The following is a 15,347-nucleotide window of genomic DNA, read 5'->3' on the forward strand; positions in this document are numbered from 1 at the left end:
CAGATGAATCACATGATCCAGAGTGGATGGGGGGCCCTTTGGTTTGGCAATGGAGAAAAGTCATGGAAGGAGAAGGGGAAGGGGGAGGGGCAGTAGGTGTAACTGATAAGGAGAAATTTGACCTGGTCTCTCCCTCTCGTGCGTATACAAACTTTACACAAGACTGATAGTGATGACTGATGACCCAACAAGCATTTAAAACATTCACCGACCCTTCTCTCAACTCTCAACATGTTCACATTTTTCCTTGCCGTCTTCTAGAAGACATCACTTTTCTTGCCAATAAATTACTTTATATTAACATCATACTACTTTTACAAAATAATTATGAATTATATATATAAAGTAAGTTTTTTCCTTTAAGATTATTGAAAAGAAATTTATAAATTTCAAAATTCTTCTACTTTAAGGCTACGTTTAGGATATAATAGGATATGACATACATATTTTATGATATGATTTTTAAATAAATATGATATCTTATGATATACATATCCTATAGATATGATATTTTAAAATAATATATCTAATCATATGTGTTTTATTATATTATATTTATGTTTAATTTTTAAAATGAATAAAAAAAATGGAATATATATTATTTTCAAATTTTAAAATAAAAATTGTATCATATTTTAATATTTTTTATTTAAAAAAAGTCTTTTGTATTTCATAATATTCATGATTAAAATATTTAAACTTTATAAATATTTTTTTATATTATGTTATTCAATATAAAAAATAATTTATATATCATATATTAATATTATGTTATAAATATTTTTTTAGTTTTTCTTTCTTAATCATAATTTAATTTGTAATAAAAAAAATTATTTTACAAAATGAATATATAAAAAAATGATAAAAGAATAAATTTATGATACATGAAATACTCATATCTTAACATGAGATTAAGATATCCTAGAAAGGATAAAACAAAATAGGATAGATAATATATCTTTATCACTTATCCTATCTAATAATTTGATTGAACAATGAAATAGGATATGAGATGAGATATATATTATATATCATCTCTTATCCTACCTCATACTATCTCACTAACAAAATATGACATAAATGTTTTGCAGATATACTAGTTCGAATAAATGATTTCTCAAATAGCTTAATATTTTACAAAGATTTTGTTTGAAATAAGCAATAAAGTCTTTGACAAACATTAAATTTATACTCATGTGATATTTAATTTCTATATTTAAGGCTATAAGAAAATGAAATAGAAGTAACTAATATTGCATTATAATAAATAAATAAATAAAGAGAAAATTAGGATATTTATGAAAAATGAATGAAATAAAATCTTCTTACATCACATTTGAAATATATATATATATATATATATATACGCGTCTTTATTTCTTTGAAATACCAATGGATAGAGTAATAATTTGTGTTGGTAGATTATGTTTGTATCCCATCAAAATTTTGATACCCTATTAAACTGGTTAATTCAAATGCAACACAAATAATAATCGAGTTAAAAACATAAACTCAATTTTGACCTAATTATATACGATGTAATCTATTTAATAATTAGATACTGTTTAGTAAGTAAATTGAGTCAAGTCATGTATGAGTTTATAGAATTAACTCGTATGACTTAACTGACCTATTTATCTAAAATCAAATTTGAAATGAATTAAATAGATTATAAGATTGACCAAAATAAAATTTATATATTAAATGGTTTCACTTAAACATGATTATAAACTATCAAAATCTATTGATTTTTAATAATTCAAAAGTATGATAAGCATATTTAACCCAAGCTTAAACTGAAAATTGATAATTTAACATAGAGCTTGGATTTACAGGATTTCATGGGTTTGAGTCACCACCTTTCAGTAACGGTTTCCAACACATTTTAAGAGTTGGATTTCACCCTTAAAGGTTGCTTTTAGCAGGGCAAAGAGACAGCGGTGATGCAAAGACACTGGGATCAAGTCATCCAAATCTCTTTCACATCAACTGTTCGCACATGCCATCACACTCCTTTGATTTCAATTGGCCTAGAAAAGTAGACCATAGAAGGTGCCAAAACCTACTGGGTCAACTCTATTAGCCACCAATACAAAAATCCAAAAAAAAAAAAGTCCAAGTTGCTCCTTTTTTCAAACAAAGAAACTGAAATTGAATTTTGATTCGCCTTTTATACTAATGATTGCAAAATATATTTTAAAATATAATTTAATTGAATAAAAATTAATCATTAATATAATAAATTTTAAAACCTTTAGATTAGCAAATTAGTATCTATCACGAAACATGGCATGCATAATTTTATTTTTTACTCAATTTTATTTCCATTATTTTATATTTTATCTTTTTTTAAAAAAATATTTATCTCTTTTTTTTATATATATATTTATCTTATTTTTTTATACCTTGAAGAAAAAATAAGAATGGAAAAATTTGTTTTTAATTCCATAAATCCCTAGTTGGTCTCCAGAAAATAACAGTCAACCGAATCCTAAATCAAAACAATTCGATGAAAATCATTTTCGGAAAATCCCCGAAAGAACCTCCAATAAACCCAACTCCAAAGGATAAGAATAGGTTGAAAACTAGAATACGAGAAAAATACATTGAATGTAGCTTTCAATAGATGGGGCCGCTCACGGCAAGGTTGCCTGGAAGCCGAGGGGAGTGAGGCGTGTGGAGCCCTTATGCTTCACGTCAGCACAAAGCGACTTGTGCTGAAACTTCCCAACTAACTTGCAGTGTTTAAAGCCCACCGAAATCGTCTCTTCTAAATGTTTGGGAGGTTTTGGGGGTGGGAAAATAATTGGCTGTTCTTGTTTCTTTGTATGGTGTTGTTTTAAGGTTGAAGATTGATGGGTGTTCTTGATTTTCACATGGGTTTGCAGTTGTAAACACTTGGTATGGTTTGTTTTTGTTATGCAGTAATTTTTTTTTCCTTTTTTTCCTTCAAATATTCTGTTGTTATTGTTTGAAGTTTGAAACTTCACTTCTGGGTATTCGAATTTCAGTGCTTTGTTCACATTTAATCTCTCTCTCTCTGTTGTTGGTTTCTGGGCTGCGCTCAACTTTTCCATTTGTGCTATATGAAATTTGGAAGTATATTGTCTGGGTTTATGGTTCTTTGGTGTTATTTTAAAATTGGAGTGTATTTACATGCTAATTCAGTTTGGGAACACCGTAGTTGTACTCTCCTCAAATCTCCATCTCTTCATTTTCTTCTCTCTCCAATCAATTCTGCAATTCCATCCTGTGTTGATTGCTTCTCTTCCTTGTGCGGTTGAATTCGCTTCGCATGCTTAATGACATAATTTTGTGGGATTTGTAACTTTGAGATGTGGGATTATTGGTAAAAAAGGAAAAAATAAAATTGCAATCTAGGAATCATGGCAGCCTTTTGTTCTAATGCATTTCTGAGAATGAATATGGATTTTGTTGGATAAGTGGTAGGATTCTGACATTTTTTATTAGAGTTCCCTCTTCATTTTAGAGAGAACTCCTTTGTAGATTGAGCTATTTGAGTCATGGAGGCTAAAGAAATTATTGAAGAAAAACAAGAACTTGCATTGGCGCTTCCCTTACCTTCCACCATTGCAGTGGCTATCAATGGAAAGAAAAAAAGCAAATATGTTGTTAGGTGGGCATTAGAGAAGTTTGTTCCCGAGGGATTGCATATGTTCAAGATGTTACATGTCCGTCCGAAGATAACCTCAGTCCCTACGCCGAGTAAGCTATCCCTCTTCAAAATAATCATTCATCTATACAAAAAAATTTGCCTTTGACCAAATTCTAAATTTATTAGACATGTATACAAAAGCTTTAGAGGAATAAGAAAGCACAGACATAAAATGTTTCTTTAAAGAAATTAGAGCAGGTTAGGCCTCTGCTTTTGTTAATAATTGCTGGCATGTTGTATAATTCGATCTGTATCCCGTAGATATACTTTTAAATGCATATATCATAACACCTGTGTTTAGTTATTTGTGTAAATGTAGTTTCAAAATTGCTGTTTTTCAAAAAAAAAATTTAAACAAAGGGCTGACATGGACTAAAGATATTCCCCATCATGGGTTGTTCTTAGTAAGTTTAGCATTCAGAAACCATTCATGCAAACTTCTTTTTGCTTGGATAACCAGTCTTTACTTGATACTGTAATCTTTTGTCATTAAAAAAAGCATTATATAGCAGTCCCATGAGAGTGAGTCAGACTGTATGCTGGAAAATAGTTTTGGGTTTTGATTCTTGAACACATTGGCAGCAATGCATTTTGACTTTGGAATTTTACTAGAAGGATGCACATTTGGCATCTAAGTGGTTCAATTTCTCCAGTAATGACTTTTAGAGCAAGAAATGTGGAAGTTACTTAATGAAAAAGTAAAAGATCATTGAGAATTTGAACTTGCCTTAATTTTTCTCTGGTCATTTTACATTGTTAACCTTCCAGTGGGAAATTCGATTCCTCTTTCACAAGTGCGAGATGATGTAGCAGCTGCTTACCTGGAAGAAATGGGATGGCAGACAAGTGAAATGCTTCTTCCTTACAAGACGATGTTTTTGCATAAAAAGGTTGAAAGTTTGCTTGTTGAAAAGTTGATATTGAACAAATCCCATGAAAGACAAAAGCTTACTTTGAACGATTCTGAATGTAGGTGCAAGTGGATGTTGTTGTGATTGAATCAGATGATGTTGCAAAGGCAATAGCAGAGGAGATAGCAAAAAGCACTATCCATAAGCTTGTTATTGGAGCTTCATCTAGTGGCATGTTTTCAAGGTAAAACAGCATGCTGGTATACTAACCCTTGCTTATTTTAATTTAATATTCAAGATGCACTATCTCTGTCAATGTATATAATACCCTCATTTGGCTCTCTGGGTTGAGAAATGAGATCCCTGCATAATTATAATCAGGTTCCACTTCAGTTCGAAAGCAAATATGCCTTGAAGCAGGCAAAATATTAGGGCTGTCTTTTGAGGTTTCATTTCATTATGTTTTATGCAGCTTCTAAAGGTTCAAACCCATCACATAGAATGATCGATTAAAAAGACTGGGCTGCATCACCACAGTTAATGATAGGGATCTTTTATTTGAAGCAATTCACTTTTCCTCTGGTGTGCAAATGCACCTAAGCAATTAACTTAATATGGGCAATGCTGATTTGTTCAGATGAATAATTTTTTTACAAAGCATAACAAGAAATCTGCACAGGAATTCACGTAAACAAGTGGTTTTAGAAAATATCTATTTGTTGTTTTCACCTGTTTTTTATAAAGGCTGTATAAAAAAATAATGATACAAATATGAAGAATGATTAAAAATAAAACACTACATATGAAAGTTCTTTTTAAAACATATTTAAAAACATAGAAAATAGGTTAAAAACATTTCAAAAAAAACTTCCCAAACATAGCCTATGTGATGTAAGTGTCTATAGTTTTTTTATTCTCTCTTGATTTTCATCTTTAATGCTGTTGTTAAGGAGATAACAAATTAACAATTATAGGAAAGCGAAGGGAAAAAAAAAAAAATTCTGAGAATTGTCATATTTTAAGATTAAATCTGAAGAATCATCTGTTCCGTAACCTTTGTATGTTGCTTATTTATTTATTTTTATTGTTTCTCCATGTTCACACAACTTGCTTGTTAACAACATAACAATCACAGGAAAGTTAAGGGACAAAGTCTGTCTTTGAGAATCTCAGAATGCACTCCAAGCTTCTGTACAGTCTATACTGTTTCAAAAGGACAATTATCCTCTGTGCGCCCGTCGGATTCAGATAAAAATGGAAGCATTAAAGAGGACAGTAGTGATGCAAGTTCTACCACCAGTTCTTCAAGTCACACTTCCAGCCCACATGCAGGTGTTTATGTTTCTCAATTTATAAATTGAGCTACATCTACTTAGTGATGAATGTGTGTGTGATTTTATCTGTGTGGAAATGCGCTTTCTTCTGAACATACTCATCTTGCAGCCCCTGGGTGAAACCTGATCATTCCTCACATGATAGCGGTACCTAGAGAGTGTTATCTAGTTTCCATTATGCGTACAAAATATGTAATGGCCAAATTGTCTAAGTCATAATTAAAATACAAGAGAGTGACTGAGCTATCCCTAAATGCTACTGGCATGGTGCAGTTTTTCTTAGTTTTGCTAAGACTGCATTATGTGCTACAATTATTGTTTATTTATTTATTTTCCCTAGAAGCAGACATGATTGACCTCTAGAGAAAATAAATTATAATGAATCCAATGCATGTTACAGTTTGAGAATTTTTTTCTTATATTAAGAAATTACCTTGGGCAATACTTAAGAAAAATACACAATTTTATTTTGATCTAGGAGTTTTTGCTGTAGTTTCCAGGCTAACAAGTTTGGGCAGGAAATCATTTGTGTTGAAGAGAGTTTTAATGCTTCTCCCTTTTTGTTGACTGAGACAGGTTCTGCGGCGGAATGTGCTGAAAAAGAAGCGTTACAAAGGAAAGAAGCAGAGATCAAAGCCTTGCATGATGTCAAAGAGAAAGAAAAGCTTGAAAATGCACTTGTTGGTCCAGTGCAGTCATATCAGGAGTTCACATGGGAAGAAATTGTGTCTGCTACCTCATCATTCTCTGAAAACCTTCAGATTGGGAAGGGGGCGCATGGAACTGTCTACAGGTGCAATCTGCATCATACAACTGCAGCAGTGAAAGTTCTCCACTCAAAGGAGGGTCATAGAACCAAGGAATTCCAGCAGGAGGTATGATATAAATACTTAACTAAATGTGTGTTTGTTGAGTTTGTGTTTTCTGCTTCTAAGCTAAGCAATAGTCTTCTGAGACATACTATTTTTTGCTTAAGTTTGCATAGTCTCTAGCTTTTCCAGCTTTGATGGTATTCCTCTGGTTTTAGGTCAGAATAACCAAAACTGTCTTCAAAATTAATCTTAAGGGGAACTATAAGTCCTCTTTCAGCATTTATTTTGGGGCTCACTTCAGGTGTCCCATTTTTCTCTGTTTGTTTGATTTCCAGTTTAGGAAAGGTGCATACTCATTATTTCATAAAAGTCATTGCTCTTTTGGCAATTCATTTACTTTGCTTTTAATTAAGAGATGATGGATGCATCTCTTCATACCATGTGGTGCAAAGCCGTTGTGAACCAAATTTGTATGATAGTGAACCTATGGTTACTCAGTGTTTGAACAGAACACTTATCTATGTTGTCTTTGCCTTTCAGCTTGATGTATTAAGTAAAATTCGTCATCCTCATCTGCTGCTTCTTCTAGGCGCCTGTTCTGATCATGGTTGCCTAGTGTATGAGTACATGGAAAATGGTAGCTTGGAAGAGAGGTTGCTGCAGAAATATAATACAGCCCCAATTCCATGGTTTGAGAGATATCGAATTGCTTGGGAAGTAGCCTCAACCCTTGTCTTTCTTCACAACTCAAAGCCTAAATCAATCATCCATCGTGATCTGAAACCAGCAAACATCTTGCTTGATCATAACTTGGTGAGCAAGATCGGTGATGTTGGCCTTTCAACAATGCTTAATCTGGACTCTTCTATATGCAACATAAACACAGGTCCTGTTGGAACACTTTGCTACATAGATCCTGAATATCAACGGACTGGTTTAGTCTCTCCAAAATCCGATGTTTATGCTTTTGGGATGGTGGTTTTGCAGTTGCTGACTGCAAAACCAGCAATAGCACTAGCCCACCTGGTGGAAACAGCAGTTCAAGATGACCAACTAATGGAGATTTTGGACCCAATGGCTGGGCAATGGCCAATGAAAGAAACAAAAGAACTGGCTCTATTAGGATTAAGCTGTCTAGAGCTTCGCCGAAGAGACAGGCCCGATTTAAAAGATGAGGTACTTCCTGCACTGGAGAGATTAAAAGATGTTGCTGACAGGTCCCGAGATTCAGCTCCCAAGGTTCAGTTGGCACCTCCTAACCATTTTGTCTGCCCAATACTTAAGGTATGACCTTACAATATTTCAAAGGGGAAAAGTCTTTTGGCATGTTTGGAGTAGAAGAAGATTGATTTTGTTTTTATTTCTGTTTGTCTGTGCATGCACAAAACTCTTCTACCACTTGCATGTTATGAACAGAGAAAGGTTGGTCTATCATTAGAGTATTGCTTGTCGTGAATAGGGGTTTGATCTATCTATCATTAGAGTATGTTACTATTTGGACTTAAGAGGAAGAACATGTGTTGGAAATCACTTTATGGCACATAGATTAGCTGTAAAACCCGATTTGATATTAACTCGGGTATGTGTAGATTAAACCGTCTTGCTAATCTCTCTTTTGTTTTAGCAGCTTTAAACTGCCATGTCTCTTTTGGCAACCATGATGCCATTGTATCAAGCAACATCTATTCATCTGTGTGTGGGTTATATTTTTATTTGATTTGTGATGAAGACTTGACTCCCTAGACTTCTCTTTTCTTTTTATGTTGCCTAATTTGATGTTGTAACTTGTACTTTTGGTGTTACAGGATGTAATGCATGACCCTTGTGTTGCTGCGGATGGATACACCTATGACCGAAGAGCAATAGAGAAATGGGTGGAAGAGAATGACAACTCGCCCATGACGAATTTGGCTTTGCCAAATAAGAATCTAATACCCAATTACACACTTCTTTCTGCAATTATGGAATGGAAGTCCCAAAGCAACCAATAATTTTTGGAAGTTTTAGAGTTTGTTGAAGTGATTCTAGGAAGCACTTTTAGCTTTAAAAAGTGTTTTTGAAAAAAAGTCAGATATCTGACAAAATTTAGAAAACACTTTTAAAAATTTGAAAAATTATTATTAGTGTTGAAAAATCACTTGCAATATTTTGTAGAAAAACATTTAATAAGTGGTTGTTTTGGAAACACTTGTAGAGAAAATGTTTCCATAAAGAAATCTTTTTTCCTTTTTTGTTTGTCACTTGATTTCTGTCCCGATTGTAGATAATTTAAAATAATATGAGGTGTGAATAGTGATATTATGTGGAGTAGTCTTGAGGATGTGGATAATGAATGGTCAAGTTAGATGATATTTTGGTAACAATGTTCATGGAATCTATGAATGTTTGAATGGTGAAATGGACTGTATTTATTATTTATTTTAATAGTATAATAAAAAAAAAGTATAGTATGTTTATAATTAAAACAAAATTGACCAATTGTGTTTGTTTGTTACCGATATTTTGACATGAAATTTAATTAAATAAAAAAATTTATATTTGTTTATTGTTATTATTTTTTATTTTATTTACTCTATTAGTTATTTTAACAATGCAATAGAAAATTTTAATATATTTATAATTAGTAATGGAATTAATCAATTGTGTAACATTATTGGTAAAAAAAAAAAAGAGGGCGTTGTACTATTATAATATTATTAGTAAATATTCTCTTTTTTTTGTCTATTTTAAATTATTTTTTAACTATATGTTTTCATTTTGTAGAAAATTATTTTTACTTTTCTTAAGAGAATTTTGTACTTACAAAGTGTTTTTGAAAAAAATTAAGGATTTGTTTGGTAATTGTTTTTTAAAACAATTTTGAAAAATAGTTTTTGAGAATAATTTTTTAAAATTGTTCTTTGATTTTTGTATAACAAAAGTCTGTGTGGAAATCTAACTGTTTTTAACATGTTTTTTTAAATATGTTTTAAAAATAATTTTTATATTTAGTATTTTATTTTTAATAATTTTATATGTGTATAATCATTTCTTAAAACAACCCTAAAGAAACAAATAAAAACAAAAATAAAAAATAAAAAATATTATCTAAAAATACTCTTTTAAGAATATAAAATAAAAAACAAATTTTGATTGTCAAATGTGGTTTTTGTGTTTTGGAAAACAGAAAACCGTTTTTTAAAAACAATTCCTAAACATGTTATAGACATTTGATAAAATTTAGGAAACACTTTTAAATATCTAAAAAAATCACTTGTAATATTATTTTTTTTTTAGAAATGTTTGATAGACAATTCTCTTAACAACATTTTCAATAAAATATTTTTACTAAAAACACTGTCAAATGCACAATCTCAAAACATTTTAATTGCATCTATCAACAAAATAAATTTATTAAAGTTACATTTGTTTCTCAGAAAGTACCGAGGAAAGAAAAAAAAATACATTAAAAAAATGATTTTCTTATGTTTTGTTTTATTATAAAAAATATATAAAAGAAAGTCGAATATAATTAATATTATCAAGAAATTTTTATATTTTAAAATTATTTAATCTTTATAAAAAAGAGTTAAAAAGGTGAAAAAAATTTTGAAATAGTATATAAAAATAATTTATTAATTTAAACTTTTTTTTTTTTTTACTTTTCTTTTCCTTCTACTTTTTCTCCCTATTTTCTTTTTCATACATATTCCTTCAAACTTTCAAAGACTCAAACATAACCTAAGAAAAATCAAATATGAAAAATTACATGGGCATATGACAAACTCTTTCTAACCTTTTATTATCATGTCTCTTTGATTCTTTTTCCTTCTTTTCCTTCATTCAAAGTCATTCTTGAAATTTGAATAAGATTTAGAAGGCACTTGTTTTTTTAGCTTTTTAGTTAAAGTAATTTATTTTCAAATTTTAAGTCATTTATTTTTTTATAAAAAAATATAAAAAAAAAGTCGAATATAATTAAAATTATTAAGAAATTTTTATATTTTAAAATTATTTAATCTTTATAAAAAAGAGTTAAAAAAAGTGAAAAGAATTTAAAGTAGTATATAAAAATAATTTATTAATTTTAAATTTATTTTTTTATTTTTTATTTTACTTTTTCTTTCCTTCTACTTTTCTCCCTATTTTCTTTCTCATACATATTCCTTCAAACTTTCAAAGACTCAAACATAACCTAAGAAAAATCAAATATGAAAAATTACATGGGCATATGACAAACTCTTTCTAACTTTTTATTATCCTGTCTCTTTGATTATTTTTCCTTCTTTTCCCTCATTCAAAGTCATTCTTGAAATTTGAATAAGATTTAGAAAGCACTTGTTTTTTAGCTTTTTAGTTAAAGTAATTTATTTTCAAATTTTAAGTCATTTATTTTTTTATAAAAAAATATAAAAGAAAGTCGAATATAATTAAAATTATTAAGAAATTTTTATATTTTAAAGTTATTTAATCTTTATAAAAAAGAGTTAAAAAAAAAAAGTGAAAATAATTTGAAGTAGTATATAAAAATAATTTATTAATTTTAAATTTATTTCTTTATTTTTTATTTTACTTTTTTTTTTCCTTCTACTTTTTCTCTCTATTTTCTTTCACATACATATTCCTTCAAACTTTCAAAGAGTCAAACTGTGGACCCCGCATTTCGGCTCATGCGTTTCCCACTCGATGGCGAACTCGATCTTTTATTTGAAAAATTGATTTTATTTATTGTTTGAAAATGACTTGGAGTCGCCACTTATTTTTGTTTTGTTTTTAAAAAGGTAAACAAAATAAGAAAGAAAAACCCTAAGTGTGACTCCTTATTTTGGAAAAGGCGGTCTGTGAGAAACCGAATCGGGTTCGGGGGTCAGGTTACTTATCGGGAAGGTACGGTACAGACCGTAGCACCCCTTTAAGTCCCTAAAGTCGGGTCTCTACTAATAAAATGAAGCAATCATGGCAATTGATGAGGGAATCAATTAATACCCAGAGCAATCATGCACATATGAGAATCTAAACATGCATACAGAAAATGACCCGAGCGGGTGTGGATGCGTACCTGGGCAGTGATCCATAAAGCGCTATCAAGAAGTGAGGTTAGTGCACAATTAAGGAATAATTTCGAGCATGTCATAGAGTAGAATAAAATCAATCATGCATGGCAATTAAATCAAACAAACAATCAATCAATCATAGGGAAATCACATATGTTGGGCCCCCCACCAAAGCCCGATTTATATTGCATGAATTAATCCCATAAATTCCATTATTCGGAATTACGGAAAATTCGTTCTTGCTTATTAAAGTCAAGAGGAGCAGAAGATTGTTTGAAAGCCAGAGCGGAATTAAAACTATTCGGGAGAAAATTAGATTTGAAATTTATTTGGAAATTGAAGTCTCGAAAATTATTTGAAAATTGGAGTTTTGGGAATTAAATTTAAGAATTGGAATTTTGAATATTAAATTAGAAAGAAATTAGAATTTTGAAAATCGGAAATTAAGTTTAGAAATTGGAATTTTGAAAAAAATGTTAAAAAAAATAAAATTTTAAAATAAATAAATAAATGGAATAATAATAATAAGGACGAAAATAATGATTAAATAAATGAATGGGAATATTGGAATTTTCGAAATTGAAAATTAAATTCGAAAGCCGGAATTTTGAAAAATTGAACCTTAATTATTGGAATTTGTAAAATAAATGAATGAAATAATAATAATAATAATGAGAATAATATTTAAACGAACGAATGTGAATAGTGGAATTTTTAAGATGGAAAGTTTGAAGAGTTATTTAGAAATGGGATTTTAAATAAGAGAATAAGTGAATAGATAAACGAATGGAAATAATAGTAATAATGATTAGGTAAATAATTGTGAAAATTGGGGAGTGAACTTAGGAATTGGAAAATTGAAGAATTATTTAAAGATGGAATGTCGGAAAATTAAATTTCGAAAAATGGAAACCCGAAAAATTATTTTAAGGATGGAATGCCGGAAAATTAAATTTCGAAAAAGTGGAAACCCGAAAAATTATTTTAAGGATGAAACTTTTAAAATAAATAAATAAATAAATAAAATAATTAAAGTTTGGGAAGTCAAAGTTTTGAAAACTATATATATATATATTTTAATGGGAGCTTTTTTTTTTTTTTTAAATAATTAAATTAAAAATAAAATTTTGAAAATGAATCTTTGGCATCAAAAATTGGAAAAACTAAGAACATGATAAAAATAGGAATGGCCTTAGCACGGCAAACACACGTGTACTTAAGAAAAGCAAACAAACAAATAATAAATAATAAATAAAAAAGGCCACAAACCCATACAAACCCATTTTCCCATCAACCCAATACACGTGGGGCCTTAGATGCAAGTGAATGAACTCCTTTTCCATAGCATTGAAACCACTCCTTACCAACCTAACCTTGCATGAATACATATTGTAAACAATCCCATGAAGACAAACGTCATTTGCTTTTATCCCTTAGTTGAGCATTTCATAAAAACATCCAACAACTTCATCTCCATGCCTTGCATATATATCTACCAGTGCATGAGATTGGCCTTGAGTATAGTGGGCATGAGGTGAGAAAATGGGTAGGTGGTGATAGAGAGAGGGAAGGTGGCGGGAACAAAAGATGGGTAAGTGGGGTATTTGGGCATTTGCATGGAGTGAAGGTGAGGGTTATGAGTGGTGAGATGAGTGGCAGAAGATAGAGAGAGACAGTTTTGTGGGTATTGAAATATGGGTATGAAAACAAAGGTTAGGAATGGCGGGATGAGAAGTAGAGGTTAGTGAGAGAAAATGGGTATGATGGATTTGGTATAGAGAGGTGATGATGTAGGGTCCCATAAAGGTGGTGGCATACGTGGGATTTAAGAAAAAAGGTTTGGCATGGAAGAGGAGTTGAATAGCATGTAGAAAATGATGAAAATCATCTCCATAGTGTTTACAGCATGCATGTCAACATAGCCAACAAGGGTCATGGGGGTGATGGACTGATGCAGGGCTGAAATATATCTAATCAAAAAGCTTGTTTCTCTAAAATTCGATACAACGGTTTCAGTCTGCGTCTTTCCTTGATGCGAATATTGATCAGCTGGCAAGTGGCATAGGCACCCAACACAACGGACCAAGACAATGTCACTGATAATAGCCTAGCACATCGAACCCGAAAATAGCTGAATCTGATGTCCTTCTCAAGCCTGGTGAAGAGTTGCTTGACATGGCTCATTTTTTCAGAGAGGAAGAAAAGAAAGACCTTTATTCCGGATATTGGATAATGCCAGCTTATGGTTCATTTTTTTCCATGAGGGTCCACTCCTTGACTTCTCATGCGGCTGCATCTATGGGGTGGACTTGAGTTTTCCCGTAGGCACTTCGGCCCAGGTGACCAAATGCAAAGTGCGGCTCTCAACATTCAAAAAACTTAACAGAAAAATATGGGAAGAAAATAGAGCACGCTTATACACGTGAAAGAAAACTGTTGGGTCTTGCCCCATTCCACAGATGCCGACGGGAGGGATTTAGGTAGAACCAAAAGAAAAACATGGGCATGATCCTCAAAAATCAAATGCAATGACGAGTCATGACGAGTCTACACTCAGAATATTCTAAAATAGGAAGCAAAATGCACGAGTGGTCTCCCCATGTCAAAGGAATCCGCAAATGACTAAAAACAGAGGAGAGCCGTTCAAAACAGGGGAAAGCAAAATAGGTTAAAATCATACCTGAGCCAAGAGGAATGTGAATGGGTCTTCAGATCTTTTTCTCTCTTGCTCCCCCCCTCTGCTCCCTATCTTCACAAGCCCCGGTCCTCCTCTCTGTCTGTAACCCCCCCTCCTCTCTAAAACTCTCCCTCTCTTTTTCTCTCTTTTCCTGCCAACCATCTCTACTCCTCTGTTCACCCGTCATCCTTCTGAAGCCCCCAACCACCACCATGGGCGAGGGCCACCTGCCTCGTCACGTGCTCCATGCGGCTGCTCCTCCAAGAAGCCCGGGTCCCCCTTCAAATGTCATCCTCCAGGCGCTTCCCAAGTGGCAGCTAGGCTAAATATAAATGCACATATATATATAAAAAAACAAAGCCAAAGAGGGGGTCTACAAATATGCCCCTCTTCGGTAGAGTTCACGAGTGCAAAGAACATGAACACTGAAGTGAAAAGGAAGTGTGAATAGTAAGTGGAATGAAGTGAACTCTACCGAAGAATCAAGGAGACCCCCATAGGGACACTAACGAAACACGAACTCACTCAGGTTAACAGATGAACAACGAGATTCTAATCCTAAAAGGAAATTATGTCTCAAAAATGACTCTGAAGCCACACTAAAGGATCCAGACTCTCTCTAAGGCGTCTCCGAGAGTGACTCAAAGATCGATGTCAAAGATGAGTAACGGTCAAACCACCATGAAGTATGAGAAAGAACGTGTCCAAAGGAGACTCCCTATGTGACCTACATGAGAATGATAGGTGTAGAGTGCCTAACAACATGACAGAAGTACGTCTCGTGATCTCAAAGGACTATGTCATGTGTAGTGAAAGGGGAAATCTAGAAGAGCCTGATGAATAAGCAATAAGCTCCAGAGTAGCCAGGTGAGGAAAGTGACTCTGAATGTCATACTGAAACAAAGACCTGGACGTTGAACTGACCTGATAGGAAGAATGAATGACCGATCTATATGGGTGCGGT

General features: G+C 32.0%; 1 protein-coding gene across 3 annotated transcripts in view; it reads left to right on the top strand.

Moving 5' to 3' along the window:
• Positions 1-2,765: 2,765 nt before the first annotated feature.
• LOC117932988 (U-box domain-containing protein 35-like) overlaps positions 2,766-15,347 on the top strand; it is a 42,327-nt gene continuing 29,745 nt past the window's right edge. Inside the window, exons 1-5 of one of the 3 annotated variants that reach the window (XM_034854330.1) lie at positions 2,766-2,901; positions 3,472-3,726; positions 4,445-4,566; positions 4,650-4,771; positions 5,663-5,859. In XM_034854330.1, the coding sequence (XP_034710221.1) occupies positions 3,525-3,726; positions 4,445-4,566; positions 4,650-4,771; positions 5,663-5,859 (643 nt within the window). In that variant the 5' untranslated portion in view covers positions 2,766-2,901; positions 3,472-3,524. The remainder of the gene's footprint in view (positions 2,902-3,471; positions 3,727-4,444; positions 4,567-4,649; positions 4,772-5,662; positions 5,860-15,347) is intronic. The other 2 variants (XM_034854329.1, XM_034854331.1) reach the window with 2 other exon arrangements.

The sequence above is a fragment of the Vitis riparia genome, chromosome 16, assembly GCF_004353265.1.
Source record: "Vitis riparia cultivar Riparia Gloire de Montpellier isolate 1030 chromosome 16, EGFV_Vit.rip_1.0, whole genome shotgun sequence".
Taxonomy (NCBI): Eukaryota; Viridiplantae; Streptophyta; class Magnoliopsida; order Vitales; family Vitaceae; genus Vitis; species Vitis riparia.